Source organism: Melospiza georgiana, chromosome 11 (genome assembly GCF_028018845.1).
Source record: "Melospiza georgiana isolate bMelGeo1 chromosome 11, bMelGeo1.pri, whole genome shotgun sequence".
Lineage (NCBI taxonomy): Eukaryota > Metazoa > Chordata > Aves > Passeriformes > Passerellidae > Melospiza > Melospiza georgiana.
The window spans coordinates 15,175,394-15,197,757 of NC_080440.1; the positions used below are offsets into that span (position 1 = coordinate 15,175,394).

The 22,364-nt window shown below is 38.4% G+C and overlaps 1 protein-coding gene across 3 annotated transcripts in view; it reads left to right on the plus strand.

Moving 5' to 3' along the window:
• NISCH (nischarin) overlaps nucleotides 1-22,364 on the plus strand; it is a 29,335-nt gene that overhangs the window by 5,300 nt on the left and 1,671 nt on the right. The window contains exons 2-20 of one of the 3 annotated variants that reach the window (XM_058031816.1): nucleotides 368-451; nucleotides 1,176-1,358; nucleotides 4,654-4,702; nucleotides 6,315-6,478; nucleotides 7,824-7,919; nucleotides 9,495-9,590; nucleotides 9,904-10,059; nucleotides 11,333-11,401; nucleotides 11,853-12,038; nucleotides 12,243-12,371; nucleotides 12,782-12,895; nucleotides 13,721-13,829; nucleotides 16,408-16,529; nucleotides 17,196-17,251; nucleotides 17,733-19,040; nucleotides 19,452-19,626; nucleotides 20,807-20,960; nucleotides 21,502-21,630; nucleotides 21,995-22,156. In XM_058031816.1, coding sequence (XP_057887799.1) covers nucleotides 368-451; nucleotides 1,176-1,358; nucleotides 4,654-4,702; nucleotides 6,315-6,478; nucleotides 7,824-7,919; nucleotides 9,495-9,590; nucleotides 9,904-10,059; nucleotides 11,333-11,401; nucleotides 11,853-12,038; nucleotides 12,243-12,371; nucleotides 12,782-12,895; nucleotides 13,721-13,829; nucleotides 16,408-16,529; nucleotides 17,196-17,251; nucleotides 17,733-19,040; nucleotides 19,452-19,626; nucleotides 20,807-20,960; nucleotides 21,502-21,630; nucleotides 21,995-22,156 — 3,541 coding nt within the window. Of the gene's footprint in view, nucleotides 1-367; nucleotides 452-1,175; nucleotides 1,359-4,653; nucleotides 4,703-6,314; nucleotides 6,479-7,823; nucleotides 7,920-9,494; nucleotides 9,591-9,903; nucleotides 10,060-11,332; nucleotides 11,402-11,852; nucleotides 12,039-12,242; nucleotides 12,372-12,781; nucleotides 12,896-13,720; nucleotides 13,838-16,407; nucleotides 16,530-17,195; nucleotides 17,252-17,732; nucleotides 19,041-19,451; nucleotides 19,627-20,806; nucleotides 20,961-21,501; nucleotides 21,631-21,994; nucleotides 22,157-22,364 lie in introns of those variants that run through there. The other 2 variants (XM_058031817.1, XM_058031819.1) reach the window with 2 other exon arrangements.

The window sequence follows — 22,364 nt, forward strand, 5'->3', positions numbered from 1 at the left end:
TTGGTAGATGGAAGAAGGGATGCTGCTGTGTCAGGCTTGTGGGTAGCTATGAGGACCAACCTCAGTTAGCAGAAATTTTTGGGAAAAGAAGTAGCTTAGAGCTCTTGGTCCATCAACCTTTGGGTTGCAAAAAAAAAAAGCCATTGCTTTACACTGAGACATCTGCATGTTCTTGTTGTGGAGCACCTTTGTAGTGAGATCAGGTATCCCCCATCAGCAAAGCCCCCTCACACCTGGGTTAGCATTTCCTTAGCTCTGATCCTTGCAGAATATCTACCCACCTTCAGTGCTCCATCAATCAGCAGGACTCACAGGCAGCTTCTCTTTAATGCTTTGCAGTGTCCTTACTTGAATTTCATCCTTTCAGGTGTACATTATTCAGGTCAGTGTTGGCAATCATCAGTGGACAGTCAAACATCGTTACAGTGATTTCCATGACCTGCATGAAAAGGTAAGAATGTTAAAACTGTGACCCTGGTATCTTACAAAACTTTGTGCAGTTCTTGTAGTTCTGTTTTACAGAGTGATTTACATAATTTCTTTCTTCAATAAAGAGAGAATATCTGCCAGATGCCATCTGAACTGCAGACTCAGTCCTTTTTGTGAGAACATTGTTACTTGCCCCTGTTACACTCCCCTCTTGAACTGGGGGAGGTTGACCTGGACAGCTTCAGCCTTGGGTGGAAGCTGTGTCAGAGAGGAGAGTTCAGGCTGGAGTCAGTGAACTTTTTGCTAAGGGTGTTTATGATCAGCTGATTTGGTGGCCAAAGTCTCATCACAGTGGATGATAAAAACATCCTTAAAGTAGCATGGGATATTTACCAGCCAGTGCTGATAAAAAACAAAAATGAGGAAAAGTCTACTTTTGTCATGAGTGTTCTGCTTTCTCAGAAATGCACTGGTTATTTTGTTGTTTTATCATATTTGTTGCATTCTTCCCTGGTACTGAGAGTGATTCTTTGAGCTGACACTGTTATTACACTCTGATCATTCCATGACAAAATGCTATTTCTGAAAATACCTAATACTTTGAAGGCAGTAGACAAATTTAATGGAGTAATTTTAATTTTGGATCTTCCCAGCATCAGGCAACATGCACTTATTGTGTTCCATGGCATCTTTTGTGCAAGTTCAGGTGGTGTGTCAGGTTATTAGCTCTGGTCTTTGTCTTTCAGCTTGTTTCAGAGAAGAAAATAGATAAAAATCTGTTACCTCCAAAGAAGATGATTGGAAAAAATTCCAAAAGCCTTGTGGAGAAAAGACAAAAGGAACTGGAGATCTACCTGCAAACTCTGCTGCTCAAGTTCCCTGTTACTGCACCAAAAGTTTTGTCACACTTCCTACACTTCCATTTATATGTAAGTTTATGTTTTTAGTGTCTGAATAGAGGCCTGAGTCTCTTTTCCTAATTCTCTGACTTGGGGAGAATTCTGTGGAATCTTCATGAGTTTGCTGAAATGGTTCTTTTTCAACATTTTGCACAATATAACAAAGCATATTTTTAAGATTTTTGACACAGCTTTTTATTGCAGTAGACACTGTGCTGGGAAGTAGTGTGGGCAGGGACTCTAAAAAGAAAAAAATAAATGCTGGCAGGAGAGTTGGAAGCTGTGAATAAATGTGAGGCTGAATTGGTTAGGCTGAAGTCAAGAGTGCTGGCTCTCAAATGAACATTGCATAATGGATCCACACCCTCCTACTTAGTGGCTAATGGTTGGAGCTGTGGTTCACACTGAAACAGTTTCCAGTAGCCCAAGTGAAGAGAAATGATGCTTCTCTGTGGAAGCACAGTGATGGAGTGGCCTTTGGAGAAATAGCTCCAGCAGACAGAATGTTACGGTAAAGGATACTTGAAGCAAGAAGCAATTACTTGATTTCATGTTCAGATTGCAATTTGCTCATCTCTTGTGTATAGTTAGGGGTTTTTTTGCAATATGGCATCATGTTGTAAGGGGGAGAAGGAATTTCATCAAGAGGAAAAAGCACTGGAGAACTGAGTGGAAAGAAGGAGCAGTAACTGCTTTGGGGTGGGATGTCTTGAGAAGGCCCTTCAGGGTTTCATAGCTTCAGCAATTAGTCACCAGTGATCCATTAGGTGTTAATTAAGTTTTAGCAACAAAAGAAAGCCTGGTTTAGTTATGTTACATGAACATAATTATCCTGGTGAGACTTTCAGAGTTTCTTAGATAAAAAATAGTTGAAGGTTTATTCCACGCTGTTGCTATTGCCTTGCAGACTTGAGAGAGAAGCACAGATTTGTAACTATCAAGCCCTCTGAAATGGATTTGAGGTTTTAAATTTATTCAAAATGTCTGACAATGTAGGGAGAATTCTGTTCAAATAAACCAAAATTCCAGTGGTCACCAGCAAATTGCATAATTTTTCTGTTCTGTGCTCTATCTTGTAGATGATGTCTGTTTCATTAAAGTTTCAGCGTTGTAACTTCCACATGGCTTTTATGCAAGCAGAAGTTCTTCCTTGCCCCTGACTTATTTCTCAGGACTATTGTTTATCTCTTGTAATGTAATCTTTTTTTGCTTTTCCATAGAGCTAGCAGTATTTGGATATGAATGCTTCCCTGTTTCTAAATGCTCTTGGATATTAAGAGCAAAGATATTGTTCAATCTGCGTTTCTTTGCTTTAGGGGGATCTGACTTAGTTGTAAACTCTATTGTTTTTTGCTTGGAACTTTAGAATACTTTTAAATATTTACCAAAAATGTGTTAATTATTCAAGAGAAAAGCTAAATATTTACCACAGTAATTCTACTGGAAAAAAATGACCTTTCTGCAGAACTTTGTTTTTTTAAAATGTCTTCATTACCAGACAACCCATGTACATACTGGAGCCATTATAATGCCTGATATTGCCTCATTAATTTATGTAGGAAGGCTACAATATTTTTGTCTATTCTTTTTTGCAATATTTCCAGTGAGGATTATTTAATTTCATTTCCCAGGTTAATAGAACTAAATGGAGTTGCAATAGCAGCCATTGATACATTCAAGTCACTTTGAAACCTTTTGTTGTTCTTGGATACAGCCCAGCAAAGAGAAACAGTTGCATGTGACAGCAATGTAGAACTTTACTGTTACTTTGACATTGAAAAGGATTTCTGCAGTGACATGGGGATGCTTATTTTGTTGCATGGTCTTTGTCATCTTAGAAGTTTGGGTTTGTTAACTTACATGTAGAAGGTTTTGCAGGAAAAGCATTGAGTACCCACAAGCTGCTGTTCAGACACCTGCAAACAATGGACTTCTGTGGGTGTGATGCATTCAAGTAGTTACAGCTAAGACAGAAGTCTCTTGTAGATCTGACAGAGGAATAGAGTTCCTTTTTTTTTGCCTGCTAGTCACTGAACACTGTAAGTCATAATCTTGTTCCAATTATAAATGTAGGAAAAAAATTTTGGCTCTGTGTCCCCGATGACAAAGGAGATACAGAGTAGAGTTTTCAATTAAGTCTGTGCTTGCCAGATGAGTGTAACTGGCTTATTCAGATGTGAATCAGAATTGTTTAATTTTGTTTGGAATACAGCTTTGAGCTTGTTGTTCTCAAACTATGGCGTGGAGGCTTTGTTCATCCTCCGTGAATGGGGTTTCAGTTGCACTAAGAATGTGATGTTCTAAAATCCTTGTCTCATCAAATGAACTGAGCTGTCTGCTGCAGATGTCCTGTGGATGTATTCCCTTGGTATGAATCATGAGGTATTTGTCAGCAAAGTAAACTCATGAAATATTCATGTGGCAATGATCCATAATATCTGTTCATACTTTGCAGCTACCTTAAAATGAGATGTTTCACTAGGGGAAGCTTCACCCTCACAGTTTTATTTTGTTCTTTTTGTGAGCCTTTGAAAGGGAGCTGTTGGAAGTGCTCAGAACTATTTCTGGACTTGCACAGAGAGTTTACTTTTTGTGAAGAGAGGTGTGCCCAGGTGGGAAATACTTGTACTGATCTTTGTGCACCTGCAGATTCAGGAAGCACAGATCCCTGCACTGAGTTTTCAGTCTTTCATGCTGGAGCCATCAGTGCCAGGAATGGAGGTTGAGCACCTGGGTGGGTCCAGGAGGGGAAGAGGGGTGATGAGGAGAGGAGGGATTTGCTTTACCTTGCAGCAAGCATAGCAGAGTTGAAGTCCAGAAGACTACTTACTTTTTACATCTCTTTTTTTCTGTAGACATGTTAATCTAAAGCATTCTCTGTGGTAGTGATGTTCTGAGGAAATGTTGAGTGTTTGAGGCATTAGATTGGTCTTAATGTTAAAATGTGAAGAGCACTAGACTTGTAATATTTTCTTCAAAAAGAGCTTTCTTCCAAGTTGGGCTAATGATGGCTAGTAATAACTTGTTATAGTTGCTGCTGCCCTTTTATTAATGTGTGCAGAATGAATTTTTTAAATGTAATTCACTTTCTTTCATCTTGGAAGTGAAAATTCTATGAAATAAAACAATGTCAAGTAATTTCTAGGAATCATTTTCAAGTTACAAAGAAATCTATAAAAAAGTCACCCCTGATTTCAGTTAAAAAAAACCCCAAAAAACCGTCCTCTACCACAGCAAACAGAGGATACTTCACTAAAGGTCCAAATTAAAAATTGGAACCATAAGTATGTAAATAACACTTATTGCAATGGTTTATTGTTTGCAGGAGATCAATGGAATCACTGCTGCATTGGCTGAAGAGCTCTTTCACAAAGGTAAGGAACTTGCAGCATTCATTCCAGGAATGTTTTCCTCTCTGTTCATGCATTCACATATCTTTCATATTTTACCTCCAGACAATGAGAGATCAGCTCTTCCATATCCAACTGATACTTTTTCTCCTCCTTCTTTCTTTTTGTCTTTTTTTTTTTTTTTTTGCTGCTTGCACTTTAATTCAAGCTGTGTTTTGTGAGGAGCTGCAACAGTCTTGCAGCCACTGTTGGAAACAAGAAATTAGTGAATGTTTGTTTTGCAAAGGGCCTCTTAGTCTGTGTCCTTAAGGGACAGCATGTGGCAGTGGTGATCAGGAGCTAAGCTCTGTCTCAGTGTGTAACCTGTAAGGAAGCTTGGTCTGCCAGTGAGTCCTGACAGTCTGTGTACTAAATGCAAGAGATCACTTTGGATACCTAAATATTATTCTTCCAGAATTCAGGAAACAGGAGACCTTCTGGTCAGTTCATTTAAGGGTGGCTTTTCTGAGGCTGGCAGATGAAAATGAAATGTTCTTAACTGTAACTACAACAGCTCCAGCTGCTCCATTAACAGCAGGAGGCATGTGAAAGGATTAATCCCTGCTATTTTTGTTTTGAAGGACATGCAAGATGCTACTTTATAATTCCAGTTGGCTGAGGTGTGGTAGGCATGAAAGGTGAAGCATGTTTCAGCAATGCCATTTCAGATTTTCTGTCAGAAAGTTACCTTTAGGTGAAGCCACCTCACAGAGTCCATTCAGTGAATTTTGGAATATCTAAAGCTTGTGAAGAAATCTTTGCTGGCTTTCTAGTGCCTGCAGTCTCACTGATACGAGAATTGATGTGTCACTGGCTGCTCTGTATTAGTGTAATCTTCCACTAATGTATGTGCAGCTGGACTCTTGGACTTGATCCCACTGAGGCTGTAGGGAATTTTAGTCCTCAGAGCATTTCTGAGAACTCTGCTTATCACAAAAGCTGATGCTTTTTTGTCCATGAAGTCAAACTGGTGTCCCTAAAATGGAGCTTTCAATATTCATTCCATGTGTGTGTTCCAGCTGCTGTACCCTACATCGAGCTAATGGTGCCTTCAGAGAGGCTTTTATGTGCTGCTTCCTGCTGTTCCTGCTGTTAAATTGGATTGTGAAATTATAATTAGATAAGGCATTTTCTGTTCTGGGCATTTGCTTTGGTACTAGCATGCAGAAAATCCCCATACTTTCAAAAAAACATATTGTTCACTACAGTTCTGCATTTAGCATAGCAAAAGATCTGAGGTCTGTATTTTAGATAGCAGGTGCTGTGTTTTCTTAATAGAAAAAACCTAACTGCTATAAACTTAGAGATATCTCAGAAAAAGTTTCACAACTCTTGCATTATGTGAAGGAACTTTGATTCCAGTCCTGTTAATACTGAGGGAAATTTGCCATTAATTGCATTAGGAACTTCAGGCCTGTGTCATGAGTGCCCACTTGAATACCTGAATTATTTTGGTGTTAAAAAAATTATTTTGCTACCTCAATTTTCATCTTAGAGTACAAATGACTAATGTGTATCACTACATTTTCTTTGGACCATTTATTCCTGTGTGAGCCTTGCAACATTGTGTTTGATCCTGAGCTACTCTGTTTTTCAGGAGAGCAGCTCTTAATGGCTGGAGAAGTCTTCACCATCAGGCCCTTGCAGTTGTATGCTGTCACTCAGCAGCTGCTGCAGGGCAAACCTACCTGTGCTAATGGAGATGCCAAAACAGATCTGGGGCATATTCTGGACTTCACTTGTAGACTCAAGTATCTAAAGGTGAGGTCAATGTTAAATAGGTGTTTATGCTGCCAACCTTCAGTCCATGCTGTCCTCTAGCCAAGGTGTTTGCTGTGTAATGTTGTGGTCTTTTCAGCAGTGCCCTCTGTATAGATGCAGCCACAAAACCTTGCTGAGTGCCAGTAGGGATGGGTAAAGAAATAAATATTGACCTCTCCAACCTTGCTTTCTTTGCAAGCACTATGGGCAGGCCACTGTATATGAATATATATGCATCTATATAAATCTTGCCCCCTTTCCCACTGTCTCACTGCATCTGAAAGTTAAAAATAAAACCCTAAAAAGTGCCTCAGTTTCATAGGTGACCCTGAATTTCTTGCTAAAATGCCATTTCAGAATAAATGTAAAATGGCCTCAGAACAGATAGTTTTTGTCAGGAGACAATTTGACTTTTTTTTTCTACCAAATAAATGAATTGGACTTTCCCTAAAGTAAATTTTTTAACATTGCTTGCTATGACTCAAAAACTCATTTCAGCCCCTTTATTGCATGAGGAGCTGCCTTTTAACTGTGTCGTGTGTTCAAAGCTGAAGTCAAATGGTGGATCAGGGAAGCAAAACCACAGCTGTGCTGGTGTTCCTGGGGCTCCTCAGTTGCCTTTGTCATCTCTGTCTGTATAGAATCCTCTAAAGGGAGGATTTTCTGGCTGGAGAGGAGCTTATTGTTCAGACAAATGGGCATCTGCAGAATTTCTAGCCCTTCTGAATGCCTGTGAGTGGGCACATTCAGAACTTGTAAGATACATAAAACCAGAGAAAACCCTTTGAGTTTTCTCTCAAAATTCTATTCACAGCAAACATAATGAAGCCACCTGCTTTTTATGCTGCTGACATGCTCTCAGGCCAGAATCCTATGACCATATGGAAATACCAGATGCATTTTTATTGATGTATCAGTGTAATGCTTGTTTTCTTCAAACCCATCTTGAACTTCATCCCTTGTAGTGGAATTAAAGACAACACTGACTTGGATGGTTCAGAGGTTTCATGGAAGTGATTTTCAGTGAATTTTCTCTGATTTTCAGCTAAGAATGGAACCTTGGTCAGCTTTGCTTATGATATTGCTTTTTGCATGCCCCATGTGCTACAGAATGCAAGCACAAGGTGGCACTTCAAGTTCAGTGCACTTAGCTGGAGCAATTAGTATTTGTTTTCCTGAAGAGTTAACCTGCAAGTGTCATGAATCATTTCATATTTGAAAAATTGCTTGGAACTTTGGCTGTCTTTCCAAGCCACTGCCCTTGGGCCATTACCTGTGTAAGACTGGAATGTGAACAAGTTGGATTGTGTGCACTAACTCAGTTCTTTAATGTCTTAAATGCCAGGTCACTGGAACAGGGGGACCTTTTGGAACCAGTAACATTCAGGAGCATCTCTTGCCTTTTGATCTGTCTATTTTCAAATCACTTCATCAAATAGAGGTAGGGCTGAGATACTGCTCATATGTGCTCTGCAAATGCCAGGTCTGCTGCCTGTATCTCAGAATTGGTGATTCTCTGCTTTGATTTGCTCCTGGAATTGGGAAATGTAGAGTTTAGCAGGACTGTTTAATTTGTGAAACAATGTTTTCTCACAAGTTTTGGAAATAAGGACACAGCATTTAAATTAGAAGACCTTTCACTGTGTGTATTTCCAAAAAATCACTTTTCAGTATTCACACAAAATCTATGATGAGTGCCTTTCCACTGCCATAAAGAATTAACAAGTGGTAATAGTAGGATCCTCTATTACAAAATGCTTTTTATTTGGAAAAAAAAGTATGTCAAGTATTTGTGAAAATACCCTGACATTAATTTTTTTGGGTGTAGTGCTGCTTGCTTGATAATTTACAGATGTTTTTCATTGCTCTGCTTGCAATATAAATACCAGGGTTTCTAGCAGTTTTCAATGGATATTTTTTCAAATACCTGCTTGACCACTTCAGATCTTTTCAGAGAGAAAGACTATCCAATTCTGTCATGCAGTCTGTGCACTTCTGGTGGATGCTGTACTTTTTCTAGTACATGAATGCTATTATCTCACTGATATGAGACAGTTGTTGATTGAGAACTGAAGTGTATTTCTGAAGTCAGTGATTTATTGTCATTCTCATATGGGAAAGAAGCTACAATAGAGGGAGAGAGTCTAACACAGCAGAGAGGATAGTGCAGAATTGTATCAATTTTCCCCTTTTCTGTGAGCATGAATGTGAGGAAAAGTGATTTTAGATCTTGAAGACTTTTGAAATTGTATGTTCATGAAAGGTTTTGGATTGACTGACACTAGATGAACACTTTCATCCCAAAGTAAGCACTGTCCAAAAAGCAACAGTGATAATCTGTGAAGAATTTTTTCAAGAATGGCAGAGATTTTTCAATCTCTGTAGGTTCATTGTGGTTTTCCTCATACACCAGCAAATGTGCCAGCTCTCATGGTTGCACAATGTGTGTGACTGTCTATAGAGAAGGACCTGGACAGACTGTAGCAAATTTTCAGTAATGTTGTTTCAAATTGAGCTACAGAAAAAGAGACTTTGTAATCTTAAACTTGGTCTTTGTAATTAGCTGACTACAGGTCATTAGATTAGTGTCCTCACTTTCTAGGCATTTCTTTTTTCTTATAATAAAAAAGACATCTGATATCCAAATCAATGTGTCTGCAGGTAGAGTCATAACTTGAAGTAAATCTGGTTTTGGTAACAGTAAAAATGCTGTGAGCTGTTAAATCACCGGGTAGTTTCACCTTGAATATGTGGGCCAGGTGTAAGGTCAGTGGAGAAGCTTTGTTTAAATATATGTTTGAATTTCATTTTTCTCCAGTTATGACTCTAATCTCTTGTTTTAGCTTTGCCAAGTGTCAGTGTTTCTGACCTGATAATCTCAGGAGATTTTAAGGAAGTGCTGTAACTACTTTGCAGATCGCTGTAGAATCTGCTGTTGAAGCTTTCAGCTACCTCTTTTGTGTCTCATTTGTCTGTCCTAACATTTCTGACTTTGTAATGTAATTTTTTTAAATAGATCAGTCATTGTGGGGGAAAGCTTATCAAAGGGCTGACTTCATCAAAGCATGCTCTGGCCACACTGAGTGTTCGGTTTTCAGCAACATCAATGAAGGTAAGAGCAAGTTCCTCCTTCTGGTGAGTGTTCAAAGCATGTGCAAAACCAACATGCACAGTGGGGAAATATCCATTTGGAGTTCATGGGGTTTTCTGTACTGCCTATTGCAGGTTCTGTTTTTAAAACCATGGAACTCTAAGGGTTTTCTAATCTTACAGAATCTCAAGTTTCTGTGAGGGAAGTGTTGGGATGTGTCCCTTCACAGGGACACTTTTGATGCTTGCTTACATGGGATTGTTGGCATAGTTTCCAAAACCATTAGCTCTCCCTGAAGATGTAAGTCAAATGTTGGTGTCCCTCTCTTAAATAGGAAATCCTGGTGCCTGAGGCCTCTGAGTTTGATCAGTGGGAGCCAGAGGATGCACTGGATTCAAATTGTCCAGTGACAGCAATTATTCCAACCTGGAGAACTTTAACAACTTTGGACATGAGTCACAACAGCATCTCTGAAATTGATGACTCAGTGGTAAGAAGTATTTTTAATTTGTGGAAAAAATATTACTTATCTGTGGCATATTATACACAGAAAGGATTTTGGATTTGCTCTACTGCTTTTTCTGGAGAATTTTCAGTTGCACTTTATGCTGGTTATCTACCCAAGTTAGTGCTTAGGAGGTTTGTTCTATAAGAACTTCATTTCCTTTGCTGAAGGAGAGTACTTTTGTCATTTTGTGTTCTGTAGGCATTTCCATGAATTCTCACTTTTTGAAATATGCTTTTTACTGTTTGCCTTGGCTGTAGGAGCCAATCAGAATTTTTAAAAAAATTTTTTTAAAGAAAAAATACCTCATGGCTCAACTTTGGAGTGGTTATCAAGGCTGGAGTTTCCTGCATATTTAAAAACCTATGAATTGCTGGCAGGTTTCTTGACATCAAAACAATATGAAAAGCATGAAAACAAAATTTTGGAGTATTTTGCCAGTACTTTAGAATTTTGTTTTGTAAATCAGCGGTTAAGAAAAAATCAACATTCATCACAAGAGCATGGTAAAATATGAAGATAGCTTTTTACTTGAGCTACTCTTGTGAAGCAGGAAATAATTACATGTGTAGCTCAACCAGACATCATAGACTTGGAGCATAATTATCTTGTTCATAATTTTTTGTGATGTAGATTTAAGATGCTTCAAGTCTGTGTGCAGGTCTTAACTGGCCTGTCAAGGCAAATCAATTCTGAGATACAACCAAATTAAAGCAGATGCAAAACACTGATGTCAGAATTCAGCATCAAGTTCAAGGTTTGAGACCTCCAAAATAAAAGAATTTCTAAGTTAAAATGCATTTTCTACAAGTTTGTGTGACCTGACCTTGTAGTTCTTGGCTGGTATAATCAGGAATGGATTTACTCTGGGTTTTGGTACTACTGTCTTTATCCAAGTTTGTGTGTAGCATAAATCCCCTGGTTTATCTGTTTGATAAGACCAAAGCAGCATTAGTGAGTTTTATCTATAATTAGTGGGGATAAGCTAGGAGAAATTATTTGTCTTCAGTAAGAAACCAGGTTTTAGATTAAAACTGAATAGGGCCCCTCAGAGTAACCTGGTTTTCTTAAGAGCAGGAGTCAGCCCTTTTTTGACCCTAATCACACAGTATGTTTTCTTAATGCCAGAAGCTGGGAAGAGAGACTGTGTTGGACAAGACCTTTCCATTGCTTTTGTTGGTCAACAGATACTGAAGGAAGTGTGGCCTGACTTAAAACTAAAGTGCATTTAACACATGGGGGTTTTTTTCCCTTCTAGAAATTAATTCCAAAGATTGAGTTCCTGGATTTGAGTCACAATGGGGTGTCTCTGGTGGAAAATTTACAGGTAAGTGATGCATTTGAAGGTGAATTTTTTTACCCAAGTGCCCAAGAGCTTAGAACACAGATTTTCATACTTCAGAATTTTGTTGCTCATCTTCATGGAGAGTAGTTTCAGCCCAAACAGCTGCTTCTTTGTAACATCAAGTACTCTTTTAGTGATGCATTTCTTAACTGCTCCTGGGTATTTTATTTTCTTTGCCAATATTGACATACATTTAGTTCTTCACTAAATTCATTCACTGCCAGCTGTATGTGTGGGTTGGTAAAAATGCAGTGGAGGAAATCAGATTTCTACAAGCTTTAACCTTTGTAATGAACAGTTTCAGGTCATGTCTTTCATGTTATGTAGTGTCCAGCATGAAAACACTGTTGCACAATAAAATGAGCCACACATAAGATAGCATCTTTGTTCACTTTTAATTGGTGTATGACATGAATTTTCTGTGCTGTTGTAGCATCTGTACAACCTTGTTCACCTGGACTTATCCTACAACAAACTTACATCACTGGAAGGTGTTCACACAAAACTGGGAAACATCAAAACTCTGAATTTAGCAGGAAATCAGCTGGAAAGGCTGTGTGGTCTTAACAAACTGTACTCATTAGTCAACTTGGATCTGAGCAACAACAAAATAGAACAGGTAACTGTTGACTTTTGGTGTCAAAATGTGTGTTAGGTCAGAAGCCATTTATTTTAGTGGATCAAACTGCAAATAAATGAAAGTGACTGTAGTGATTTTTCCTGATTGTTGTTTGTATGTAATCTATGGAAGAAATGCTCAGTCTGTGTGCTCATTTTCATTTTGCCAGTGTGTATTCATGCTTTTATTCTCAAATACTTTCAGATTGATGAAGTAAAAAATATCGGCGGCCTGCCATGCTTGGAGAAGGTGATGTTATCCAGCAACCCGCTGAGCATCATCCCTGACTACCGCACCAAAGTCCTCGCTCAGTTTGGAGACAGGGCCTCAGAGGTGAGCCCAGGGCTGCCCTTCTCACCCTCCCTTCAGCCTGGGCAGGGAAGTGCTGCAAATGCTCTGAAAACCTGAGGAGTTTTTTGTGTGCATTGGAGAAAGCGTTTAGACAGTGAAACCTTATTAATGTTATTCAGCAGCGCTCCCGGATCTAAATGAGATTTTACCCTGCCTCATTGGGTAACAGTCTGTTAATATTGAAACACTGTTGTGCTGGAATGGTGTTACACTTACCAAATGTTGCTGAGTTTGCATTAAAGTGATGTTAGCTCAAGGTCTAATGTTTCTGTGTAATAGTTACATGGTTTGCATTGAGCCATGGCAATTTTTGATTATTCCATTAATAAAAATTGGAGAATGCCTCGTTTGCAATACTTTTAGATATTTTAACTTTTTTTTTTTTTTTTTAGGTTTGTTTGGATAATATTGTTACCACAGAAAAGGAACTGGACACAGTGGAAGTGCTAAAAGCTATTCAAAAAGCAAAGGAGGTGAAATACAAACTCAGCAACTCTGATAAAAAGGTGAGTCTGGTGCTGTGAGAAAAGTAGAATGTGCAGCTTACAAAATTACTTCTACAGGTTAGATGTAAGCAGAATGCAGTGAATTTTCCTTAGCATTAAAATTTTTATGCTTTGTGTTTTAATGTGATATGAACTTTTAATGTTGCCTCTTTTTCCTATGTAGTTTTCAATGCATTTTTGGTAGTTATCTGACCTTCTATTTGTGGGCTGGCTCAGGAGAGAGGAAGTGGGAGGAGAAGATAAAATTACTTAATGGTGTACACAGTGAATTCACAGTTGACCTTAACAGCCATATTTTGTATCTTACACAAGTGTTTCAGAGCTGTGATTTTACTGCTTGCATTGCAGAGTACTGAAATTACTTCCCCAAACTTTCTTCCTGTGGGTATTCAGCAGTGGGAGAGAATCAGAAATCTGAGTTCTCCTTGCCTTCCCTCATACCTGGCTGTGTACTTGGTTAGTCTTGGTTTGGAAGTCAGTGTAGGGACAGAAGAGGTTCTGTCCATACAATGTGGAAATCCATTTTGATTCTTTCGACTTGTGACGCTGCCAATTCTGTCAATACAGTGATTAGTCAGTGATCAGAATGACTTCTCTAAAAGGATTCTTAGTGGAATTCCACCTAGTGTGAAAATTGAGACTTAGAGGTGGTGACCACCCCCACCACCCCCCACCAAAAAACCAAAAAGAAAAATAAAAAAGCTGGCACTAACTTTCCTTTTACTAAAATTGAGAAAGGTTGTGTGGGCTTATTTTAGTTCAGGATCTCGTGTGTCCTGTGTATTTAGTTTTTTTTCTTTAATTGCTGCGTACTTTCTTTATTAGATCAGTGAGGACTCCAGGCTCACTGCTGCCAGCTCCAAATCAAACTGTACTTCTCTTACTGTTCGTCCTTCCTCTCCCTCTCTGCCTCGTCCTGTCAGCTCCAGCCAAGGTAATCATGTATGTATCGTGCTGCTGGGCTGAGCCTCTTGGTTCTGCTTTTCTAAGCTGCATTGATATACATGAATATTATGTGCATGGATTTAGGACTTTCAAGACAAGCACAAAGACATGGTAGAATTGGCTTTGAAAGTGAAAGTTGTATGGAATGTGACTCAGCAAAACCTACCTGTAGTTCCCAGTAGTGGTTAAATATCTGGAGTGAGAATTTGGGTACAGGACTTTTTACTGCATCATCCTGCAGAGGACTAGATGCCACTTCCAGTTTTAGAGTCATGCCTTAATGGAAAACTGTGGCATAGAGAGAAATATTTTAAAATTGCTTCACTACTCATTCTTGGTCTGCAAAATGGGAGCTCAAGCAGCATATGTTCCATTAGTGCTTTTTGCAAGAGCTGCATTTCTGTCACACCAGGGGGAAGATAGAGAAAAGAGATGAGTAAAAGACACCTGTGGGATTAGTGTTCTGGCTGAGCTGGTGATTTCAGCACATCTGTTGTGCTCTATAGTACCTGCTGACCTCACCTCAAGTTTTTTTACTCTGTGTTTCAAATGAATGTGCCTGCTGCATTAGGAACTTAGAAGAATGACTTAACTTTCTTCTTTAGCCCATAGGACTGACTTATGTGAATATTCACTTGTGACTGAGAAAAAGAAATACTTGCTGGTTTTGGCTTTTGTCTGATTGAAAAGTCCAGTAGAATATGCACAGTGAGAGAAAACTTCATAGCCATCTAAAAGAGCTGGGATTATCTACTCAATTTCTTGGCATGGGGCAGGGGGGGCACAGCTTCCTCTTACCATTAATCAGTGGATTGGTGGATAAGGGAGAGAAGCATCCCTGAGGAGCTTGATTTTTGGAAAAAATCCATTGCTGTGACTTCTGCAGAATCAGCAGAGGTTTCTTTGTTCACTCTAGAAAAATGAAACTGTTCTGACAGCATTTGATGAGGGCGCAGACACCTTGATACACATTTGTTGCTATTTGTGTACTTTGCTTTTGTAGCCCTTCTAGATAATTTTTCATCTGCAGAAAAAATGCCAGTTTTTCCAAAATCAAGTAAATGCTTGCTTTAAAATATTAAGCACTTGACAAACTGTCTCAGTTCTGTAAATATGTAACAACCTGCAGTTTTATACAGGACTTGCTGTAAAAATATGACTTGCTGTCAGCAACCCCTGGGACTGTTTAAATTATTTATCAACAATTTTTTTTCTACTACAGTAAGTGTTTAGGAGCAAACAAATCTTGAGATAAAAGAAAATATAGATCTTTCTAAAGGACTTAGGAGTTCTATAGAGTGGTATAAGGGTCAAGGCTTATTTACTGTAGTCCTTTTCCATAAGATTCCTTCAGTAGAATTTTGGGGAAGGCTTTTATAAATAATGGGAAAATGAGGGCTGTGCAGGCTATTTCTGAGCTTCAACAATAAAAATTTATTATTTGCTACATATCTAACTATGAAGGGTTGTTTTCAAAATACCAGTTTTGAGAAATCTATTTTAAAGAAAATGAAATATGCTGAGCAATTGGTTTCACTGATAGACCTTAAGTCATGAATAATGGAATTAATTTCCTGATGTGCTGTTTCTATGCATTGTTTTCTCTGTATTTTCTAGACACCATCTGTTTCCGTAACATATTATTCATAGTAAATGTCATTGGGAAATGGCTTATGGAAAAAGATTAAATATTTATATAGGAAACAGAAAATCAAAAATAATGCTGTCATGTTCTGGTTTTCCTGTCAATTTGAGTTTCCTTCTTGCTAACACAGTATTTTGTTCAAGTAATAAATACCTCTTGTGTTTCCTCTGACCATGAGATGTCTTGGTGTAATCTGCTGAACTTTACCATCAATCCGGAAAGATAACATACAGATTTTTTATGCTCAAGCCAGAAACATGTCCACACTGTAATTTTGTTGGTCATTTTCATATTTAAATACTTGAGCTGGCTGGTTCAGTGGCAATGCTGAAAATTGATTTGCTCTGTTGAGCCAGTTTGATGCTGTGAATATCAAACCGGCAAAAAGTCAAACGTCCCTGCGAATGTTGCCTTGTATTCACTCATTATAAGTTTTTACTGATGATTCAGCTTTGAACCCTTGAAAAAGGTTCCAAATAAGGTGAGATAATATCTTAAGTGGCATTTGAGAGATCAGAGCTTCTCTGTCTGGTTGAAGGATGTACAGAGATATTACAGATATTGTTCGATTGAAGCTTGCAGAAATTTGCGAGTGTGCTATAAAGTTCATGAAGAGCACTCTGCCAGCCTAGCAGCTGACTAGTTCTGTTAAAACTGAGCTGTGTCAAGATTTCTTACACCAGAATTTGAGATGGAAATTGATTTTTAGTTTGAGAAAGAAGCTGTAGCAGTCTTTTTCAATTAAACTAAAATTCTGCTTGCTTTTTTATCCTGGCTATTGTGTGAAGGTATGCTTTAGCTTTACTGATTTATGATTAGATCTTGATCATACAATTTTAATCCCACTTGATTGGCAGATACTATAAGATATTTATTTTTGCTTTGCTTCAGTGATTTAAAGAGTTGTTTATGTTTGTTCTAGAAATAATTTGTGAAGATACAGTCCTAGCCAACAGTTTTTTGCAATCCAGTGATTCGACTCCTACAGACCATACAGTTCCCCAGAGATGCTTTGAAATACCAGACTCCAGATGTAAAATTCAGGTAATTGCCACACTTTTGTTTATATTATAGTATTTTTAAAAGCTTTTGCACACTTATTTCTGATGTTAAACTTAGATTATCATAGTAATCCATAGCAAAGTTTTTTTTTGCTTCTCAGAGCTATTTTATGGAAAAGGAGGCAGCCCCAAATTCGATTCAAGGGTGTTCGGTCCAGGTTGTAAATTAAATGCAGAATCCAAGTTTACCAGAGTTGCAGAGAACTGTTGCTACTGTGGTTTTGAGATGTTTACCCAGTACTACTATAACATCATTTAACAGCCATTTAGATGCTGAGTGTAATAATTGTGTCTTATCATATTACAGTATCAGTTCTTGAAAGGCTATTCTCTTGCTGGTAGAGCAGAAGAATCTTCTCTCTGTCAATAGGCAATGGCCTTAATTTGTCCTCTTCAATCTCCTCCTATCTGATAACTTCTGGTTTGTGATTTCATTTGTGGTATTGGAAGCACTCTTCATATGCATGGCTTCAAGGAATAAGACAGGAAGAATTATTTTTGGGTCCTCAAAGGGTGGCTGTTAAACTCCCTGTGAAAACAGCAGGACTTGGCCAGTTTAAAAAGCATAAGCCAGCTTTAACTTTGCTTCTCATGTGTGCTGAACTCTTAAGTAGTTTACAGCTTCCTGATGTTACTCTCTTCTCCTTAGGCACCTGCCTCTTTATTGGCTTCATGCAAAGAGTATGGTGGTGGTCATCATGTGTGGTAAGCTACATAAATAAATTCTACTTTAAATCCTTGTTAGCTTTTGGGTAATAACAGTAGATACTGTTTTCTTAAACACAGCCTTTAAGGCAAAACAGTCTCTTTCATTGTATTCTGCCTCTGGATTTTTGAACCAAAAATGTGTTTTTAACCTTTGAACCCTGGAATGCAGCTGGTGGTTGCAAAACCAGCAATAGCTGCATTGTCTAGTCCTTTAGCTCATGAGGTTGTGCTTACTGGGGATGGGAAAGGATAGAGGAGTTAAACATTTTAGTATTTACTTTCTATAGAATTACACACTACCAGCCTTTAAAACCAATGGCTGTGCAGTACAAAGATGTTCTACAAAATTACACTGATTTAACTGTATTAGCAAGAGCAAATATCAAAGTTCTGAAAAGCAGCACCCTGAATTGTAGGTAGCCATAACTGTTTTTAAACTCAAGTTTGTACTTATTGTGACTTCTTCTCTCTTTTGAAGTTTGGAGAGAGAACACTGTGCGGTGCCTGACCCCTCTAACACCATCATCTTGCCTTTTAATTGTATGTCCTACACTGCCACCAACCAAGACTTTATCCAGCACCTTTCTGCCTCGATAGTGCAGGCTGTGCAGAGATCTGCCCCCTCTCCCACAGAAAATAAAGGAAGCCCTGTGGGTACTTCCACAGCCACAGACAAAGCAGATGGATATTTTGAAATGGGACTTCATGAAGGACATCAGACTTTTGAGTTCAGCACTACTTTGGATGCTCAATCATCTGACAACATAGCAGTGGAGAGTGTTGACATAGTCAAAATTCTCTGGAGCTTTTCAATTCACATTCATAAAGGACTCAGACAGTTTGCTTCCTGTTTGGTTTTGACCGATGAGATGCTAGCTGTGTTTGAGATTCCTCATCAGGAATTGAGAGGAAATTGCCAGCACATCCCTTCTGCCTTGAAATTAACACTGTTTTTTCCCTACGCTGATCTAATAGAATTTGGCTTTCTCCTGCCAGAAATCTGTTTAACTCTGAAGCTGAAAAACAGTGACCACTGCTTGTTTATTGTTTCAGACTCCCAGAATCTTCAAGACTTTTATTCCTGTTTACAAACGTGTTGCTCTCAACACTACACATCAGTGTTACCAAGCTCCACATGGTACTGTAGAAAAGCAAATCTCCAAGAATTTCTCTGTCAGCTCATGGAATTGAATTGCATTTCAGCTGAAGATGTTGAAATAAAAGGTTGTTTCCCAACATATCTTGTTTATGGGAATAAAACCAATGTTCAGAAAGTCTTGCATCAACCAGAGTCAGCTGGCAATAACAAGGAATGGTCAAAGAATGCTTTGTGTTCTGCACTTTATTCTTCAGTTTATAAATCTTCTGACCAGAGTCCCTGTGTGGTCCATCCGTGTTGGATATTTCTAACGCCCCAGCATTTGTACATTGTAAAGGTGGATTTCAGCTTACTGCCAGGTAAATGGGCAGGCACAGAAGAGTTGGGAAGTGTATTTAAGCTGAACAGAATTCCATTGGCATCACTTGTGCTGCATCCAACTCATGGTGCCACACAGCAGAAGGGTTCATTTTTGGACGGACACGTGCTGGAGTTGCTTGTTGGATACAGATTTGTTACAGCAGTGTTTGTTCTACCTCATGAGAAATTCCACTTTCTAAGAATCTACAGCCTTCTAAGGACACTGCTCCAGGATGTTAAGACTATTATTATTTTCAAAGCTTCAAGCAAATTGGATGCTGTAAGAAATCATGCTGTGGAGGCAAACAGACACAGTCAGGCAGCCAGGTAATGGTTCCTGTGAAAGGTCTCTGGCACAGTGCTTGATGTGGCCTGACCCCTGTGTTTGCTGCTGTCGTTGTGGTTGGGTTTGGACTGCAGTATTGATGAAATACTTCTGCATTGTGGTAGTCTGGTGTAAGTGTGGTTATCCTGGACTGTAGCAGTCCACCTTTTTTTTTTGTGTTTTGTTGCTGCAACGTAAAATGTAATTTCTGATGGAAGGAAACTTCCTATTTCATGTCCCTGCAGGCTGAAGTTACAGCAAATTGACAGCTATGGTCAAGATATAAATAATTTAAACTACTAAAAATGGAAGTTATCTAGTTTTAATTTTTGAATTAAATACAAATATTTTTGAAGGGAAAAAGCTGTGCAGATCTTTACATTTTGACTATTTATATTCTGGATCTTTTCTAGTTTCTGCAAGCCTCATCTGACATTGTCATCCTTATACCCATCTGAGCTTCTTATGCAGAAGATAACAGAAGACAACCAGATTCCTGTTCACATTCATGTTTCTGTGTCTCTGCAGTATGTGGCTGGGCTGAAGGGAAGAGCCCTGGTTGAATTTTTCCATAGCAACATTGCAGAGGTATCATGTCTATAGATCAAGTGTACAAAAACATGCTTTGTGACCTTTCTGTACTACACAGTATCCATAAAAACTTTCCTGAGCAAATTTAGCCACGAGAATTAGGCTCTGGGAAACCTGAAAACATTTTCATCAAGAATCTGTGTGTTATTCCATTTTGGGTTCCCTTCTACAACAACTGGGATCCTGCAAAGCATATTTTGCCTTCAGGATCTGTGGTGCTGAACAGGAGAGTACACTAATTATGTCTGAAGATGTGATTGCTCCAAGAATGTTCCTCTATTTTCTTTAAAGTGGAAAAAGGAAAGAAAATCACAAGAATGAAATTATTTTGGAATGGTTCTCAGCTACATCAGTAAATAAGTGTTCTGACTTGTTTTTGTAGTACTGTGCATGACTGCAACACATGTACATGGCTGCAGGTACTCCAGAAACATGAACAGATAAACCTGATTCTGAAAAACATTTAAGTGTATGTGGGGAACATCAGATTGAAAAGTAAAAACATTACCCAAAATTTATGATGTGGCTTTTTGAGTGACAAATCACTGTGATCTGAGTACAAATTGAAAAGCTTGAGACATAGATACATTTTTCTTATTCCCTTACCTCTTTTCCAAATGTTTTAAGTAAGCACAGTTACAAGCTGTACTTCTCTTTTTATATCAGGAAAAGCTGATAAAAAAGCAGGTGACTCATTTAAGGGTTCACAGTAAGCCCACCAAGGTGGAAGCTGGGAAGATGCTGTGTTGGAGCAGCAGCTGCAGTGGCAAGCTGTGCTCCTGTCCTCTCTCCAGGGTCTTTGAATCCAACTCTCAGAAACACTTAAAGCCTCAGCAGACTTGAGGTTTGGGAGGCCACTGCTCAGCTGGTGATTAAAGTTCTGCCTGCAGTGTTTGCCCTAAAAAGTCTTTCTTATAAATGAGATGTTTTTCTGTATTTTTCTAATTTCGGTTGGAAAGCAAGGAATAATTTGCTTATAACAGAAAAATAATTTTCTTACACAAACACAAGATATTTTCAGTAGCTGCCATTGTGGCCTCATTTGCCACTACCTCTCTTTAACCAGAGCATGTTCAGATGCTAAAGATTTTGAAGTTGTTTCTCTGGGGGCCTAAGGTGAGGAAACTGTCTGAAATATCAAAGTTCATGTGTTTATGAAATAAAATTTACATCTTAGGTGGAAAATGAAGAGTTGAGACACCTCATGTGGTCTTCAGTTCTGTTTTACAAGACTCCCAGTGTGGAAGTGATGGCTTGTGTGCTTCTCTCAACAAAAGCGATTTACTTTCTGTTGGATGATTCTTTCATTCATGCAGATGAGCACCAATCAGGTGAAATAGTTACTTTGATCCTTTAATCATGTTACCAATGTAATCCCTCTCTCTGTGTTTGTCCTCAGTCTAAGAACCAATTTTGGTCAATATTTTTAATTAGACCTCCTAGTTAAAGGGGTCAGTATTTGCATAAGGCTTTTATGTTCGAAAAAAACAGAGTCTTGAGTCATGTCTGCTTCTCAGACAGACCCTTTTAGCTGCCATGGGATCCATGCTGTTCTCTGATGTTATTTCATGGTCTCTCTCATGATGAAAATGGCAAGTGAAGGGTAATGAACCTCATGGTGGTCATTCAGTTAAAGTGTGTTATCAGTGCATGTGCTGATTTAAATCAGGTATGGGACAATTATTTTTTAAAATGCTCCTAATAAAAATTGCTTGTATTTTGCTTGAGAAATGTTTACTCACTGTACCTAGTTTTTTCTTAATTTCTTTCTTCAAGTGTGAGATAAGTGTTAGATAGTAATATAAAAATTATGCTTATGGACAGAACAATCTTTTCCTTTTGACCTTTTTATCATGTGTACTTCTTTAACAGATTTTTGGAACAAAGAAAACTCAGACTGTGAAAACAGTTCTTTCCACCTCTCTTGCTGCTTTGTGCTAAAACTTAATGACCTGCAGTCAGTAAATGTTGGCCTGTTTGACCAATACTTCCGAATTACTGGTGAGTACAACTTGTGCTTTAAGCTTTTCCAGTTCCATTTTGTTCTAGTCTTTTTTAGATGGATCCATGTCTTTATTAGTGAGATGGAAGAGAGGTTTTCTGTTGCTTTATTTTCTTGAATCCCTGGAGCAAGATTTGAATCATAAGTATACATTGTATTTTAAATGAAGAGAAATTATGTATTTTTTGAGGGATTTGTAAGAAATCCATTGTTGTTTTCAAGAATTTGAAAGATTTCTGAATAATAATGCATGTTTTCAGGAGAAACAATCATTTTAAAAAAATCTTTTCTGATGGCAGTTGCATGTTGGTTCAAGAAATGGTAATGCCACAGTGAGTGAATTATGTTCTGTGTTCTCCTCAGGGCATTCTGCAGATCACATTGTCACCTGCCTGACAAGAGACAGTTACAACACTCACACCTTCATCCAGCAGCTTATGGCAGTCCTGTCACTGCTTGCACGCACTCCTTCACCTGAACCAGTAGACAAGGACTTCTACTCTGAATTTGGGAGTAAAAACACAGGTGAGTCTTTTCTACATGCCATGACTTATTTAGGCATCATACTTTAGGCTTCACCTGAACTGTACTGATTAAAAACACTTTTGAGGGAGATTTATGCATCAGTCATTTCCTATTTGATACTTCAACTAAACTCCCTGATTTAATTGTCTTAGATGTGCCTTATGTGAGCAGGATTGTTAAAAGTATGTAAGAGTCTTGCACAAGTGAA